At 31.4% G+C, this 18,851-nt stretch overlaps 1 protein-coding gene across 2 annotated transcripts in view; it reads left to right on the forward strand.

Annotated features, from left to right (window-relative positions):
• LOC115243848 (serine/threonine-protein kinase BRSK2) overlaps window positions 1-18,851 on the forward strand; it is a 29,958-nt gene that overhangs the window by 4,139 nt on the left and 6,968 nt on the right. For both annotated transcript variants that reach the window (XM_029821103.1, XM_029821104.1), the window contains exons 2-11: window positions 3,744-3,924; window positions 4,046-4,186; window positions 4,347-4,497; window positions 4,640-4,855; window positions 5,989-6,188; window positions 6,307-6,534; window positions 7,502-7,806; window positions 11,337-11,485; window positions 11,872-12,024; window positions 13,043-13,217. In XM_029821103.1, coding sequence (XP_029676963.1) covers window positions 3,744-3,924; window positions 4,046-4,186; window positions 4,347-4,497; window positions 4,640-4,855; window positions 5,989-6,188; window positions 6,307-6,534; window positions 7,502-7,806; window positions 11,337-11,485; window positions 11,872-12,024; window positions 13,043-13,217 — 1,899 coding nt within the window. The remainder of the gene's footprint in view (window positions 1-3,743; window positions 3,925-4,045; window positions 4,187-4,346; window positions 4,498-4,639; window positions 4,856-5,988; window positions 6,189-6,306; window positions 6,535-7,501; window positions 7,807-11,336; window positions 11,486-11,871; window positions 12,025-13,042; window positions 13,218-18,851) is intronic.

Consider the following 18,851-nt stretch of genomic DNA (forward strand, 5'->3'; position numbering starts at 1 on the left):
TATAGATTTTAAGATATTTCAGTGGATACATTAAAATGGCCTACCCTGTATATACGTGAAGGAGATTTATAAAATAAATATTATTTTGAGGATACTGTGTTTTAATAAAAATTAATAAAAATGAATAGGAGAAAAATTGCAAGAGAAAAGATAATTAAATACTTGATAAAGGATTCTTTATAATATGAATCAAAAAAAGTAAGAGGGAGGATAATGGATTTTACAGAAAGCTCGTATATCAAGAAAATTTGCGAAGTTAACGCGCGCTGCACTAATTTGCTCTCACCTCGAAGGCATTCGATGCTATTATACGATCAATACTGATGACATACTAATTATGTTATACAGCGGTTATAGGCAGATAGAGAGCTAGAAATGTTTGAACTTAATTATACAGAAACATGCAGTAATATCTTGAAATATGTATACAAAAAATATACGTATTCATTTATATTGTCATAGAATATTGTAAATTGGCAGCACTAGATTGTTTTTTAACTTTCTCTCTCTCTCTCTCTCTCTCTCTCTCTCTCTCTCTAAGAAAAAATTGTATCAAAATATTTTAAGAACAGCGCATAATACACGTAAGAAAATTAGAACTTATTCTATCGCGATATATGTACGTTCAAAAGATTTTATCCATGCATAAATCTAGGATTTTGTTCTCAATATACGGAAAAGATTACAACAGAAGAAGAAGATACGACAAATCAAAATTTTATAGTTTAGAATATTACTAAAATTACTGTTAAAAATCTTATATAAAAGCGCCGTTTATCTGTTTAATAAAAGCTAAAAAAATTGACATAATATGGACATAATATAGGAATATTCGGTATTTTAATTTTTATATGTAAATATTTTTCCATTAAATATTTTTTTGTGGAACGCACAGAAAAACGCATTACATAACTCGTAAATTAGTACTCTAATAACAAATGTGACTATAGTTCAAAGTTAAAACTCTCGTTTCTATATTATATCCACTGTATGAAAAATACCCCCCACCCCCCTAATAATAATTGTAAATCTTTACGAAGCAATTAATAAGCGTTTTTAATTAAACGCTACTGACAAGGGGACTAGAAGGTAATAATGTCGACAACAATGAACGTACTAGAGAAAGAAGGACGCGCCGATTTGCAAGTGCGCGCGTATATATGAATGCTAAAGTAAATTGGCGGCATGAAAATGAGATATATTTCTGCGTTTCAAAACTTTTTTATTTTTGATATATATTATTTTAAATCTGTATTTAATTTTTTGCCGATGGAACTTTCAGAGTTTATATAGAAATACGAATTGGTTTTTCACGATCAGCATGTAATTTCGCAAAAACTTGTTAATGAATTCACACGAGTTGGCTTTCAGCGAATGAGTTTCGTAGCGGTCATTTCCTCCGGCAGACCATATCGATCCCATATGCACCTTGAAAGGGTATGCTCTGGCACGTGACAATACGGTGCGTTAATCATACGAATGAATTCCTCTTCACGCTTCGAATTCTGTGACCCACGCGCAAGCGGGTAATGAAATTGCCTGCTCGTGCTTGCGGTACGGTTTGCATTATAACCAGCGGGATTAGGTCTCTCGATGAAAAACAGGAAAAAAAATATATAACCATTCTTAAAATTTCTCGTTATCTGTTTTCGCGGGAACAAAGAATATTCCAGTAATAAGTTTAATAAATGCAAATTTGGCGAATTGGTTACGAGAACCCAATGAAATCAAAAGCAGAGAATAAAGCAACATTATGATTTTAACACATTTTAATCCTGAAATATTTTTTTGTAAAACTAACCTCCGAAACTGAAGCAATATCAAAATGATATGAGGAAACGGAATTTGTATTGCAAAATGTTCAATCACATCTTGTAGAATTCACTCTTTATTGTGCATTCAAAACAGATTCAAGATTATTAGAGTCAAATACTGGAGAAATTTTTTTTAAGCCTTTCAGAAATTAATCAATTTGCTAACTAAAAAAATACCAATGTAATTCACTAATATATTAGCTAATATATTAGCTAAGCATATAATATTTAACTTTTGCAAGTATGTATTCTAAACTGTGTGCACAATGTGTACAAAAACTTCCAGAAATTTCTTTCTACGAATGCATATATTATCGACGATCGATATTAAATCATGGATAAATCGTTGGAAGAAGTGCATTTTAACTTTCTGGTATTGCTTAATGCAATAGCCGTCAGATTTGACGGGAAGCGCTGCGTTCGTTTAACAGGGATTGTCATGTTGTCAATCATCGAAATTAATATCGGACTTTATGTCATGTGGTTCTATTGAGGTTGGCTAAAAGATGATCATCGATCACAAAAAGTGTTTCGAGTTATTTATAATTTTACGATATAACGTCACAGAAATGTAACATATTTTTAGACAATATGTAAATAAGTGCATGCGATAGATATAGGGAAGCCGACGCGCACGTGAAAAATTATGTTTTGCTCGAGTAATCAAATAACGTTGATCACTTCGTGATAATCGAGCACCTGCAAGATTACTAACAGCTTTCACATAATCACTATGTAAAGCTATGCAATTCTTTATCTAGGATTAAACTCTTTATACCTCCAATTAAATGCGATTTCATTACGAGGTAATGTTTAATTGCTCTCCATTATCGTTTTATAATGAATAATTTCCTTCTGTTCTTCTTTTCTCCTTTTTTTCTCTTAAGCATATCTGTTTGTGGTGTACAACCGTCGTTGTCGTCATTTAAGTAGATAAAGACATTATATGGCGCGGCTTGTTATAGATTTCAGATTACGATTTAAGCCAATTTTGCTTCATAACTCTTACTTTTTACATTGACTCTGCTTTTGGAATTATATTTTTTATTGCTATAAAAGATTATATTTGATCTGGTATCTTCTATTTAATACTATGCTGATTGTGTGTAATATACAATACTTCTGTAATAGTAGATATACAATAGCTACAAAATAATGTAGTATCTTTTATTGTTGCAAAATCCGTAAAAATATAGTAAGCAGAAAATTTTTTGTAATTGTAACAAATATTGTGTGTCATATGCGCAAATTAATTCGCTTGATTAAAGGCGATATTGGGCATTTATATCGTCATCGTAAATATGATTGTGTCATTATAATATAATTAGGAAAATAGATTACGAGAGTAATGTACGAGACAAATAATAACAAATTACTATATTTATATTGGATTGAACGGAAAGCTCATGCCGTTTTTTCGATCATTTGTTAGCAAAAAACGATACAAACTTTTCGTTCAATCCAATATATATTTGATTAACGAATTATATTAATAATTGTCATATGATGTTTTGGAATATAATTCCAAAACATCATATGACAAAAATTAATGAAATTATTATGATTATTGGAAAATGGCAATTTTCTCTAAAATTCTAAAAATCCGTTTCAACAAAGCTCGCGCCAAGCTTTTCGTTATTTATTAACAATAAGTGAAAGGAATTCGAAACCAATCGCGAGTATATATAATTAAGATTTTAATAATATATTCTCAATTTATTATTATCGCAGAAAATTGCAGAAAACTGTATTATTTTAAAGTAATAATAAGATAAAAATAAGATAATTAGAATTTATATGTTCTCTGGAGCTTAAAAATCAAATATTTTTAAAAAACCCCCAATAATGTACGAAAATCTTTTTTATTTCTTTATCTCCCGATTTTTCCTGTGCTATTATAAAGTAAAGAATTCTGTCTTTTTATTTTAGGATTAGTAAAGCTCGGCGTACATTGTGTGTTGGGTAAAAAGGTGGCAATCAAGATTATCAATCGTGAAAAGCTTTCGGAGTCTGTGTTGATGAAAGTGGAGCGCGAAATCGCAATCATGAAACTGATCGACCATCCGCACGTGCTCGGCCTCTCGGATGTATACGAAAACAAGAAATATCTGTAAGTTATCAATAAAAGTAATTTTGAAAAACTTTTTTTTTTATTTGTATTTTTGAAAAGAACAAATAAATTTTTTTTTGCAAATGATGCAAAAATGTCATACTTTGAAAATTCTTTTAAGATATCTTGTCCTGGAACACGTCTCGGGCGGGGAACTGTTCGATTACTTGGTGAAGAAGGGTAGACTGACTCCAAAAGAAGCAAGAAGATTTTTCCGACAAATAATTTCCGCATTAGACTTTTGCCACAGCCATAGTATATGGTAAGCCGCGTATACCGTCACATATTATATAATAGCTCTTATTTGCCAGTTTTTCCATTTAATTATATAATAGTCTCTTTTTCTATTTGTATTATAATCATCTTTTTGTTCTTGACAATATATATGATGTACGAGTTTTATTTTTCCGTCATTTTTACAGTCATAGAGATTTAAAACCTGAAAACTTATTACTGGATGAAAAAAATAATATTAAGATAGCGGATTTTGGGATGGCATCCTTACAACCCGCGGGCTCTATGCTGGAGACTAGTTGTGGATCCCCTCATTACGCCTGTCCCGAAGTCATTAGAGTAAGAGCTTCTATTATAATTAATTTTCTCGATAATAATTAGTCAATATCAAATTACAAGAATAATAAATTAAACGAGTAATAGCTAAACATATTTGAGATTGATGTACGTAAAATCATTTGTTGCTAATCTTTTTTCGCAGGGTGAGAAGTATGATGGTAGAAAAGCAGATGTATGGTCCTGTGGGGTAATACTTTACGCGCTTCTGGTAGGCGCTTTACCTTTCGACGATGACAATCTGAGAAAACTACTAGAGAAAGTTAAACGTGGACTGTTTTACATACCGCATTTCGTGCCGCCTGAGTGTCAGAATTTGCTCAGGGGTATGATAGAAGTTGATCCTGAAAAAAGACTAACGGTAAGACGCTTTATATCCCTTTTTGCTTCCTCATAGAGGAAGCTTTGTTTTCGTGACAAATTTTTTTTTCGAGTTTTTAATGCCAATGTGTTCAGAATGTTCGAAAATGTCGAAAAATCATATTCCTAAAAAATGTATGTATTGGTTCCTCATAGAGGAAGCTTTGTTTTCGTGACAAAATTTTTTTTCGAACTTTTAATGCCAATGTGTTCAGAATGTTCGAAAACGTCGAAAAATCATATTCCTAAAAAATGTATGTATGTATGTATGTATGTGTGTGTGTGTATGTACGCGATTTGTTGTGCAACTGCTAACTTTCGCAATTTTTGAGATATCTAGTTAAATTTTTTTTACATGGATAGAATATTATTAAAGAATGGTTGGTATTGAATTTGGTGAGAATATGCTTAAATGAGCTTAAACTTTGTGAGATAAAATGATGAGGAAGCAATGTGCAAGTTTCTAATTTGCACAATTCAGCTTGTGTATGTATGTATGTATGTATGTGTGTGTGTATGCGATTTGTTGTGCAACCGCTAACTTCCGCAATTTTTGAGATATCTAGTTAAATTTTTTTACATGGATAGAATATTATTAAAGGATGGTTGGTATGGAATTTGATGAGAATCGGTGAAAGGGTTCATTTTGCTTCCTCATAGAGGAAGCTTTGTTTTCGTGACAAAATTTTATATTTATCAATATTTATCAATGTTTCTCGTGTTCTTTTTTTTATAATATTTTTTTTTTATAATAAAGTTAATTAAGTGTTTTTTAAATAAGTTTTTATATTTCTGAAAATGTATAATCTATAATGTAAATGTATAATCTATAACGATTATATAAAAATAAAAAAAGTGTGTAAATTAGAAAATAGCATATTGCTTCTTTATCTTTTTATTTTGCTCACAAAGCTTTCTCTATGAGGAAGCAAAAATTGAAAAATCCGCATGCTTAAAGGAACTTAAACTTTGTGAGATAAAATGATGAGGAAGCAATGTGCAAGTTTCTAATTTGCACAATTCAGCTTGTTTCAGATTGTGAAACATCTTTTAAAAACATATATTAAAGCTATTAAATATATTTACTAATATTGAAACATTTTCTAAATAAAATTTAATGTTATTTCTTTTTAGTTAGCGGAAATAAATAGACATATCTGGGTAACGGCGGCGGGTAAGGGTGAATTGGAATTGGAGTTGTCGATGATGGATGTAGTGCAAACGCATGTTATTCCGTCCGTGGATGCAATCGATCCCGACGTGCTACAAGCGATCGCGAGTCTTGGTTGTTTCAAAGAGCGCGATAAACTCATTCAGGAACTGCTCAGTCCAAAGTAAGATGATTCCACTCTGGTAGAAAGACATTATATTCCACTTCAATCTATCTAAGTTCTGTTGGAAATGTATCGTGAAAAATAACTCCACAAAATAAATAAAAAATTTCCCCTTTAGCCACAACACAGAAAAGGTGATATATTTTCTGTTGCTGGAGAGAAAGCGAAGAAGACCGGCGTGCGAGGACGAGCTCGAAGTAATGAGGGGAGGCATGAGATCCGCAGGACAATTAGAAGCTGATCCACCGAGAAAACGAGTGGATACATGTAGAGTGAACGGAAGCACCGCGCTCAATCTTGGACAAATCAGTCACGGATCACCTTTGACGCCTAGAAGACAGTCTAGGTAAACTCGCATAAATTTGAATAGAAAGAATGATAATGATAATAATGTTATGACAAAAATCATTTTTATCCTTCTTTATCATGAAATTTTATGGTGGAAGATGAGCTTTGTAATCAATCTTGCATTTTGCGGATAAAAGTTATGTGCTTAACGAAAGAGTTTTGCAACGTCAAGCAGCTACGGTTCATTTCAAATTGGCATCACCATCACGTGATAGCATCAGTTATGTATGTCGCGTGTTTCGTATCATATATGTTTTCATCGTGTCGCTTTTTTACTTTCTTCGTCAGATCTAAACATTGCGCAGGTAATTAACTCCCACATCATGTTCGCAAGCTTGAGCTCCTTTATACAGGATGTCTGGTAAAGATTGTGCCAACGCTCGGGTAGAACACAGTAAACTGAACAGAAAAGTTCTTTACCATTTTATGATTTTTGTAATAATTATTGAGAAATTAATTAAAAAAGATCGACAAATTCATATGAGTATAAGCGCGTATGAGTAAAAAGGAACAACCCATTGATGTGTGGTTGCTAGGACGCGAGAATCCATCGTTATGTACCGTTCGTACGTAACCGTTGTCATTTGTAAAGCGCTCCTCCCAAAATTTCCTCGCGCGCCTAGCGATCGCAAACTTTTGGAATGTCTCTGGACCGTTCTTTCTCGCCGCGCGCTTATAGTCACGCGAATTGGTCAATCTTGTTTAATTAATTTTTCAATTATTACGAAAATCGCAAAATGGTACAGGACTTTTCTGTTTAGTTTACTGTGCTCTATTTGCTCACGAGTGTTGGCACAATCTTTACCAGAAACTCTGTATAAAACGCAACTCGAATTACATTTCGATTCTTTCATTTCGTCCCATTAATACTAATGGAAATATCAATTAAAGTATTTAACTTTATTATGGTTTAATTCAAATAATTTGTTACTTCGTTAATTGCATTTCTAATTTTCTTGTTGCAGTACGAGACACCATGCGCGTCGATCACCAAGCACAGGCGGGTGCCACATTCATAGCTCTCATTCGCATACGTCAACGCCGGGTAGCTCACCATTGCACGCGCCTGCAGGTCTATTGAGTCCCCACAGAGCGGTACCGATATCACATGTGGGCCAAACGGTTACCAGTAGTCCACACAGATTGTCCATCGGCAGCAGTACCACTACTACCGCGGGAAATGGCAGTCCCACGAGTCAGAGTGTACCGACGCCAGCGTCAGCGTCGGCGCTCACTAGTGTCGGCATTGAACTTAACGAGATGCAACCTGGTGAGTTTATTAGTATTACAGATTATGTCTTATATTTATCCTTATTTTGCAAGAATACTTTTATTTCTATGAGTCCTAACATTATCAATAATATTGATAACCTTGTCAATAACATTGTCTGTATTGTTAATACTTTCGTATCCTTATATTTTTAATTTGCTTGGTTTTAATACTTTTTGATGATGTCTATTATTTTACATTTGCTACTGGATTACGCCAGTATAAAAGAAAAATGTCAATACCACATGATCAAAACAGCATTTTTATTTTATTTATGTACGTTGAAGGAATAGGACTAAAAAATATTATAGAATTAGGGAAATTTTTCTTATTTTTAACAAAAATAAAGAATACGGAATTTTATTGACTATATATATTGTGCTTTTTCTTAATTAATTCCACTTTGTACACATTGTAAATGTATATTTTGTATATATTGTAAATGTGTATTTTGTACACATTGTAAATATATGTGTGTTTGTGTGTATGTGAGTATGTAATGGCTATGTTGTACAATATAAATAATAATTACTTAAGTTAATTGCGCTACTTTTACAGGTCATGGTAAATGTTGACATTAACTTACTTACTTCATGGATCACTTTCTTTTTGGCATATATTATATAGAGTGTAAATAATATATCCTTTATGTGTGTGTGTGAATTACGTGACACTTTCTTTTTGTTTCTGAGATATGCGACTTCGAAATATTGTAAAAATAAAATTTTCGGGAATTTAATCCCAATGACCTTGACCTTGACGTATATATGTTTTCAAGATCATAATTCTCAATAACTTTGAATAGGTTTTCGCATCATTATTAAGCATTCATTCATTAAGAGTTACTCATATATTATTAAGCATTTATTTAGAGAAATATTAAATATCTAAGTATAACAAAATTATTTATTTCAAACTTTCGTGCGGAAAGTTTCAAACCATATGTTTTATATAGTTTTACTTTATCGAGAGATAAACGCGCGGGCGAAGAAGAGGCAGAACCCCTCTTCCTGCACGCCCATCCAAAAAAAACTAACCTAATCCAATTTCTGATTTTAAATTGAGATTAGGTTTGAGTTATATTAGCTCTTTTCGGGATGAGAGTGCAGGGAAAGGGGCTAGGCCCCTCCTCCGCCCACGCGTTTATTTAAATATTTATTTTTTAATTTTAATGAATACTTAAATAAGTTCAGGTTAATTTAGGTAAAATAATAAAAATATTAAAAAATAAAACAGTACGTAATTTTTCATATTTTATTAAATAATAATAACATAGTGACAAGCAAATGTAAATAAAAAGTAATTCTTAACGAAACTAAACAATAATCTGGAAGCGTATTGATAGTGACATAATAACGAACAAATGTAAATAAAAAAATATAAACACACAAGTAGGATATAATGAGAAGTGACAAGTACGGAAACTTATAATACTTCTCAAAATCGCATATCTTAGGAACCAAAAAAGAGAGCACTACATAATTTAAAGCGTGTATTACACTTAGGATTCCACTCTCTATAATTTATGTCAAAAAAGTGATCTCTCCCCGTAAGGGGTAAGTTAATGTCAATATTTACCAAGATTATTACCAAGTCTGTGGCAGATCATATTATGCTAAATGTTCCTGTTTATCGTATTTTTAAAAAAAGGTTAAAAAAAGGCGCAAGGACACGTGCCACTTGTGAAAAACTATATTTATATATATTTATAAAATAGTGTTATTTTAAATTATTGAAGATAAAAACTTATAAAAATATTTTAACCAAAAAAAAAATTATACAAATATATCTTACTGTTACGTCCAGACTCGAGGAAGGATGAGTCAGTGGAAGGGCGCAACCACTATCTTTATGATCCCGAAGTTAAACGTCTCGAAGCGTTAGAATCGGGTCGAACGAACTTGACGGTCCGAAAATCAGGTAAACGACCAACACTATTTTATAAATATATATAAATATAGTTTTTCACAAATGGCGCGTGTACTTGGCGCCTTTTTTTACCTTTTTTTAAACAGGTAAGTTTTTAGGGATCTCATTCTTTTTTGTAGTATAAGTTAACATCTTTAAATAAATACAAATATACGATAGTATTATTAACAATAATAAATTTGTATCAAATCTATACAGAGCCAAATAAATCGAAAAGGTTTCGTAAATATTCTTTAGGTAAAAAGTTACTCGGAATTATGTCCTTAACAACATATATCAAGGTCAAAGTCATCGGAGCTGGGTCCCCTTTTCGCTATATTTACCGTTTCTTTCTTTACACTAATGGATTTGTCTCATTATTCTGTACATAAAAGTATTACGGTAAGATTATCGAAAACTAAATATTTTACGAGATATTTTATTTTTTATATCAAAATATGTCAGAATAAAATATAAAATAACTCAAAAAGTACTTAATGAAAAAATACTTTATTATAGTGTTTTGAAAAGCTCTCAAGATAAGCTACAAGAATATGCAATAAAAAGTAGGCAGTTCCATTTAAAAAATTGAAGGTGACCTTCACGTGACCTTCAAGCAACTAAAAAAAAATGGGTGGTTCCGTTTAAGAAAACATCGATCCTATTGACTTGGCCTTAAAAAGGTCATTTAAGGTCAAGTCCATATTTTCATCATGTGTACCCCTGTGAATCATACAACTTTTGTCTAAAACATTTTTGTCTTAAGCTTATAGATTTTAAGATATTTCAGTGGATACATTAAAATGGCCTACCCTGTATATATAGCATTATTATTCGTACTCATGTCTAAGCATGCATACACGCACGCACATGCACAACAGCGTATTACGCGAAAAAAGAAGAGAAAGAGAAAGAACACAGGAATTAACGAAAGAGAGCGAGAAGTAACGAAACAGAAAGAATGATATATTTATTGATATTTATTACCGACAGTAATAAAAACGGTAATTGTGCTTGCAATACAGTATTATGCATTATCGATAACGACTAACGCCATCTTGCATGTAAAGTTAGAAAAGTACATTTTAATGTGGTCGACTACATCGTCGACGTTTCTTAAGTGAAAATTTCATGTTTCGAAGTTTGCATTGCAATTTCTCTGCTCATAAAACAATTAAAGCTGAACTATTAAAGATGAAAACGATAATTGAGGTACTCTGAACTAGCCGACTCGCGTATAGATACCCGGAGTGCTTCGCTGTTGCTACGCGTGACTTGGCGCGAGACACCATCGTGTCTCTTGATAAAATTTCAGAATCTCGATGCAATCATGCAGATTTTAGCATCTCCGATATTACGTCTTATCATATCACACAAACGTTGTTTCTGTGATTTATATATAAAATTTGCATTGTAATTAAACAAAATTGCATAATTGTATTTTACGTGATAGTTCTACCTTTTTTTCAATTAATAATCGTACAATAACGATCGTATCTATAAAAATTTGAAAAAATAAATAATTAATTACAAAAGGAATAGGTTCGACTATCACGTATTATTTTAATGTGTTTAAGATAAGCCAAATATATGTTTCCAAAACGTTGCTTGTTTTGCAATAGTTGCAGTTGGTATTACACCGCCGGGATCGCCTCACACAGGAGCAGGATCTGGAGCTCATCACTGGAGATCGAGATTGACCACGATCAAGAATTCTTTTCTAGGCAGTCCCAGATTTCATCGTCGTAAATTGCTCACTAGTACCGAGGAGGTATGTAATAATAGATAATAAACATCTAATTAATTTCTTTTTTTTATAATTTATACATTATAACGTTATGTCTCAATCATAATATAATGATTATTTGCAACAATTGAATTTTAGATGAGCTTAATATAATCCAGTTGTCTTAATACAATTTAAAAATCAATAAATATTTTTATATACAGCGAAATTCTGTCGAAGATCAGTTAAGAACTTTAGTGAAATGTAACGGATGAATTATAACAATTCTGTTATATTTATCAGAATAGATTATTTCTTGGACTTAAAATTTAACGAGCACTAAAAATATATAAAGTGTATATAAAATATCAAATTAATTTTATTCATATATCTCAGGAGGAATCACAAAGTAAGCTTCCTACTGCATATAGGTACACCTCACACCTGATTCCTCTCCGGAACTAACAAAGAAATCATGGTTTGGTAGTTTGATGACTACAGAAAAAGATGAGACCTTTACCGTCCTGGTTAAGGGAAAACCGCTGGCCAGTGTCAAGGCCGATCTGATCCATGCTTTCTTATCGGTAAGTATATCGAGATTATCACTTCGATCAAAGTTTGATTAATGTAATCAAAATTTATTTAATTCTAGAGTACATATAAAATAGCCTATAGCAAAATTTTAAATTATATATTCATCGATTCTAATCTAATCTTTTTCTCGACAAGTCAGATAATAAACAATTAATAATAATTTTGGAGTAATTCTGAATTAATAAAATGCATTACTTGATAAATCACTCGTTAATCGCCGATTAAATCAATTGGAGTTTGGTCAAAGCAACGCTCATTGTCTAAATAATCTTTAATCTCGAATAAAGCTTATTAACCATTTGGGAATAATTCTTGGAAGTAAAAAAAGGGAAGACTGATAGCTATTCTTATCTATCTAAGAGAGAAAAATAATTTTTACATTTGTGAAAACATCTGCAATGCAAACGGAACGAATTAATTAGCATACTTTTTAAAAAATGCGAAATTTTATTTCCATAAAAAATTATAATATACAAAAAATTTAAAGAAACTTTATGATACAAAATCTTTAAAATTTTAGACTAATCTTTATTAGAATTTTTGCTGAATCAGAATAAAATTCTCTATACTGTAAAATCTCTCGAAAATTCCATGTTATTGTACATTGAATTATTTTTGATATAATAACTATATGTATAATATTTAGATAGCAACTATTAGAGATAGATAAAATTATAATATTTAAATAAAATTATAATATTTAGATAATAACTTTTAGAGATAAATAAAATTGTTTGAGTTAATATTAAAAAATGTATTACGTATTTTATTTATTTTATTGTGTACAATATTTTTTTTGGTCCACTAGATCCATTTCTATAATTGTCCACCGTTATTCTCAATAGCATCTCCCCAAGTGGACATTAGCCATAAAAATTTTGCGATTTGCGATATAAATTGACCGATCTCGTTTAATTTATGAGAGCTAATATATCTGCTAAACTTCTTTAATATTTTTAATATGTTTTAATATTTTACTCTGGAACAAATTCTTATATACTTGTGCAGATAGCAGAATTATCTCACAGTGTGAGCTCACCGATGTCGTTCAGAGTGGAATACAAGAGAGGTAGCACTGCACCTGTCATGTTTCAAAGACAAGTGCGATTTCAAGTTGATATTAGCGCGATCTCGAAGCAACCAAACGAGCCTCTCTTCGCTATCACGTTCACATTATTGAGCGGTAAGTACACAGCCTTTTTTATAATATCGTTTTTGCAATTTTCTTTTCCAATTAAAAATATTGTTCTTTAAATTGAATATAACACAGAAATGTAAATAAGCTAAAAGTTTAGACTAATCTTTAGTTAGTTTAAACTTTTAGATTCTTTAAAGAGAGATACATAGCCTTCGCAAAAATACGCAGTAAACTAGACAGATTGTTAGAAATATTTTACTATTCGGCGTTTGGCAGTCATCCAAGCGCAACCAAATCGATGCTATCCTTGGCTCAGTTCATATACATATAATCTTACATCTTATCTGCACATATATATTCTACGCTTAAGTCTCGCTACGATATGTCCACGAATTCTTCTGACGAATTATTCAACTTCATGTGGCCGACGAGAATAAACTGTATTTACTTTGCTCATAAATTCGACTTGTCAGGATCTTATTTATAATTTTATTTACAATAATGATTTATATTCTTTATAATATGAAATCCAATTATATTTTAAGAAGCAAAAATAATCTTTACTTCATACGCGATTTAAATGCTGATTTTTGAGGGAGAGAGAAAAGAAAGAGAGAGAAATAATATTATTCTTTGTTTGATAATATATAGATATATCTTAGAACATATACACATATAATTCACATACATATGTACAATCACGCACACGCGCGTATACACACATATACATAGACATACGAGTGGTCTACAAAATGCTTTAGTAGATATGTAGATTATCACTTGTTATCTCATGTTCAAAAGTGATGCAAAATTAGAAATAAAGGGTTCATCTTATGAAGATGGTAGACACAAACATGCTCCTAAATCATTATGGACGCTGTTGGAGAGGATGCCTTCCAGAAGGCATATTTAAACGACAAATACTTAAACAAATAAATGCCTGGAATCAAACCCGGGATCGCGGAATCCTCGGGATCGAGCGGACCGATTAAGTCAGACGCTCACTATAATGAAGTCACGTATCACTTCTGAACACGCATTTCTTGTTTTATTCTATATTTTGTTGCTTTTATAGAAGTTAAGGATTCAAACATAGTTTCGTATTAGCTTATCAGATTCCTTACTCTTACTTCTCGAGTTCTAAAAACTCCATGTCTTCAAGATTCTACATCTTTTGCACATTAGTACCAGGCAATGACACAAAATATCTGTCTTCTTTTGGATTTCTGTAAAGACTGCAATTGAAACCCAAATTGTGTAGATGAGTTCTTAGAACTGTGCGTGGTCTATTATAAAAGCTTCAGTACTTTTTATTATCTTAAAGATTGGTCTGTTAATTAATAGGAGTTATTTAGCTCGATTGAATAATAAATGTTTGAATATTTTTTTTTTCACTGCCAAAGGTATGTCAACCTAGATTTTTCAGCCTTGATTCGCGTCTTGGCTAGATCATCTGCTATTTTGTTTCTATTTTATACCTTTTGATATTCATGCTAACGTGATTTTATTATGGAAAGTTTCTCTTCCTCTCCTTCTACCTTGCTAATCTATTAAGTTTTCAAATGCAGTCTTATATATCAAGAATAATCCTATAATTACTTTAACAAACAGTCTTATAATCCTACTGTATAAATAAATGTAAATTTTTCTCTTCTTAACATTTTTAGGCAAAAAGAATTTTATATACTTCAAGATAGCCAATACCCCTTGGCTTGAGACATAGTGACCTAATAACTACCCATGAAAAATTTTCTCTATAGTATGCTTTTAGTGTGTAAATTCCTGCTCTAAAACAGTTATTTGATCCAGGTATATCCGTTAAAAATCCGCATTTGGGTCAATAATGAGTATTGACTTGCATTAATTTGTATGCCATGAACCCTTACAATAACAGCTACTTTCAGAGGATTATTTTTAGTGCTTCTGTTGGTATAATTCTCGTAGTTTGTCGTAATCTTTAAGTAGCTACTTTGAAAACTTTTCAATAAGTTCTTTGTTTCCATCCATTTTAGATTATCAGACCGCCAAACACTTTAAGTAACAAACTGCTTTGTATAATCATAAGACTACTATAAATTTCCATATTTTATCTATAAGCTTTTTATACATCTTTATAAAGATGTAAAAATCTTTCTTCCTTTCTGCAAAGTATTGTCTTCAATTTCAGTTTTGTGTCTGAAATGGTTCTCAAGCATTACGCTGTAAAAGTTAGTTCTTTCCAGAACTTCAACGATTCAATGAATTCTAATTTTTATTTTATGAAGACTGTGACATCTTTAATGGATTCACCAATGAACCTTTAGGGCTATCGCACACAAATTGACATAACTGCATATGCATAGCGTAAGACTTCCTGAATCAATGAGCATTTTATGTAAATCAATATGGTGATTTAATGCTCGATGCTCATTGGCCGGTTTTATGCTATGTATATGTAGCCATGTCAATTTGTGTGCGATAGCTTAGTCTTGCACCAACTTTGTATGTACTTTTCAGACTTGTTCCCATATGCGATTTCAAAATTTTCTACTTTTTAAATTTAAAAATAACATCATAAATGTAAGGTAGGTAAATAATTTGATTATTAGTTTTAATAACTATAACAAAAAACACACGGGTTTTAGTAAGTCTTCCTTTCTGATTACTGATTATCGATTTTAACTCAAATTTGATTGTAACAACAAATATTGCGTATGTCAAGTTTTAAAATATCAATGTAATCTTTAATATTTATATCTATGCTAAAGATAGACCAAAAAACGATCTAAAACGTACATTTTTAATACACATTTATTACTAAAATGTAACAATAATAAGTTCACATACCAATATTCGCGCCGTGATTCTTATTTGTCAGTTTTCCTATTTAATTGTTAGTACTCTGAGCCTATTGCCGTTATTATTTATTGTTCTATTTTACTGCGGAATACATGCGTAGGTGGGGAAGATGCTTCTCCCCTCCCCCTACTCCTCCCCCTCCGATAAAATTCTAACCTAATCCAAACCTAATTTTTATTTAAAAAATAAATTAGTTTGAATTAGGCTAGCATTTTTTTGAAATGAAGATATAGATCGAGGCGGAGCTCTTTTCCTGCCTATGCATCTAATTTACAATAAAATATTTCTTTTTCCATTCAAAAACTCGTGTTGTTGCATGTCGAAAACTGTTTAAGAACTGGCAGAAATAGTTGAAATCTGTTGATATACAGCGTGGTCCTGAAATAGTTGGTCAAAATCAGGAATTGGATTGAGCTCGTTATAAGATGAAAAAAGTTCCCATAAGCGTTAGTCTAAAAACGCATCCTTCAGGAGTTACGACTCATTTAATTATCAATTTCAAAGAATAAATATTTTCAAAGTTTTGATTGTACTTACTATGAATTGTGCTGTTTTAATTAATGTGTTTGAGAAGACAAAAATCCACATATTATTATCCAATCTCGACATCAACAAAAATTTTCCTTAAATGTCTGGGCTAGCATCATAGAAAATAAATTAATTGATCCATACTTTTTGCCACCCACTCTCAACATGGGGGCAGCTAAAGACTCTTATGTAACTCCGATCAATAATGTAGAGGAATTACGATATCAATAGCTGCGAAATTATAAGATGTACGCCAGGAATCTTTGAGCGTGTTAGACAGTCAATGATTAGACAAATGGGAGCATGTGTTTTAGTTAACGGTGGACATTTTCAACAACTTCTGTAAATAAAAATAAAGTTTTTTCCTTTCATTTTTCTGAATCAGGTATTAATAATTAAATGAGTCATAACTCCTGAAGGATGTGTTTTTGGACTAACGTTTATGAGAACCTTTTTCATCTTTATGACGAGCCCAATCCAATTCCTGATTTTGACCAACTATTTCAGGACCACCCTGTATAATATATGCTATGCAATAGTGTAATAGTCATACTGAAGACAAAAGAGGTAGCACATACAAACAAAATATGTCAGCAAAGAGGCATGAATAAAACAAACTTCGAAAGATTGAATATTATCAGGAATAAAAATGCATTACTTTAAAGTGTCGTATCTTAGAAAGTAGAGGAGACCAAATGATTCAAACTATATTTTAGGATGTATTTTAGGACTCCCTCGACTATAATATATATGTATATGTGAAAAATCAAATGGATCGGTGAATTGTAATCTTTTTGCAATAATTATCAAAGAATTTTCCTTGCATCATATTCATCTTTCGAGATTTATTCAAATTATGTTTGAAATATTTTTTCATATTGTCAGAAATAAAGAGATAATTAGTATTGTGTTCTATTTCTAATGAGACATCCTGTAGAGACACACATATTTTAAGTATAATTAACTTAAATTTCCCAATAATGTTAAAGTTATTAGAAACAAAAAAATGTTTTGAAATAAAAAAGTAAATAAACATATATTTCTTGTGTGTGTGTGTGTGTATATATATATATATATATATATATATATATATATATATATATATGATCAATGTGATCGATATTTTCTTAAATGGAACCCCCCCTTTTTATTGCATATTCTTGTAGCTTATCTCGAGAGCTTTTCAAAACACTATAATAAAGTATTTTTTCATTACTAATTGATTTGTTTCATTATTCTGTACATAAAAGTATTTTGGTAAGATTATCGAAAACTAAATATTTTATAACATATTTTATTTTTTATATCAAAATAAGTCAGATTAAAATATAAAATAACTCAAAAAGTACTTAATAAAAAAATACTTTATTATAGTGTTTTGAAAAGCTCTCGAGATAAGCTAAAAGAATATGCAATAAAAAGTGGGGGTTCCGTTTAAGAAAACATCGATCACATTAAACTCACCTTGAAAAGGTCACTCAAGGTCAAGTTCATATTTTTATCATGTGGCCCCCTCGAAATCATGCAACTTTTGTCTGAAACATTTTTTCCAATCTTTTTTACTTTAAGAGATATTCAGCTGCATCACTTAAAATGATACACCCTGTATAATAAATATACAGGGTGAAAAAGTTCATATAAACATATGTCCGATATGACCTTGTTTTTAAATTATAGCTTGTTTTATTTTCGAATAGAGTTAAGATAGCCTACTTGGATATCGATTTGCTGTTTATGTACAAGATTTAAAGGACTTAAGGTCTTGTTAATTTGTAAACATAAACGCGTATTTGTATTGTAAGTAGTACGGTTCGTATCTTGTGCTCAGTGAAGTTTTAAAAAAATTATGGCTTGGTCAAACAATTAAATAGCAGACATACATCTCATATACGGATTTTCCGATGGTAATGCAATCAGAATTAGACTTTTGTATGCGGAAAAGTTGGAAATATTGGAAAATAAAACAGGCTGTAACTCGGAAACAAGGTCATATCGGACATATGTTTATAGTTTACATGAACTTTTTCTCTTATTTTTGTGTCCTGAATCTCTCATTGCAATACTTCCCACTTTTTAGGATACACCCTGTATAATTTCACATCTGGTGTGATAACAAAACATTTTCGGAGTAATGTTTATATAACATTATTTTCTGCTTCTTTTTATCCATGAAGCATATTAGCAAAATTTTATCTTTTTACTTTGCAACTCTCTCTCTCTCTCTCTCCCTTTCCCTCTCCCCAGCCCTCTCCTTCTTCCTCCCCCTCTCCCTCCCACTCCATCCCCTTCTCTCTCCCTCCCTCCCTCTTTCCC

The sequence above is a fragment of the Formica exsecta genome, unplaced genomic scaffold (assembly GCF_003651465.1).
Source record: "Formica exsecta isolate Colony F162 unplaced genomic scaffold, ASM365146v1 scaffold741, whole genome shotgun sequence".
Lineage (NCBI taxonomy): Eukaryota > Metazoa > Arthropoda > Insecta > Hymenoptera > Formicidae > Formica > Formica exsecta.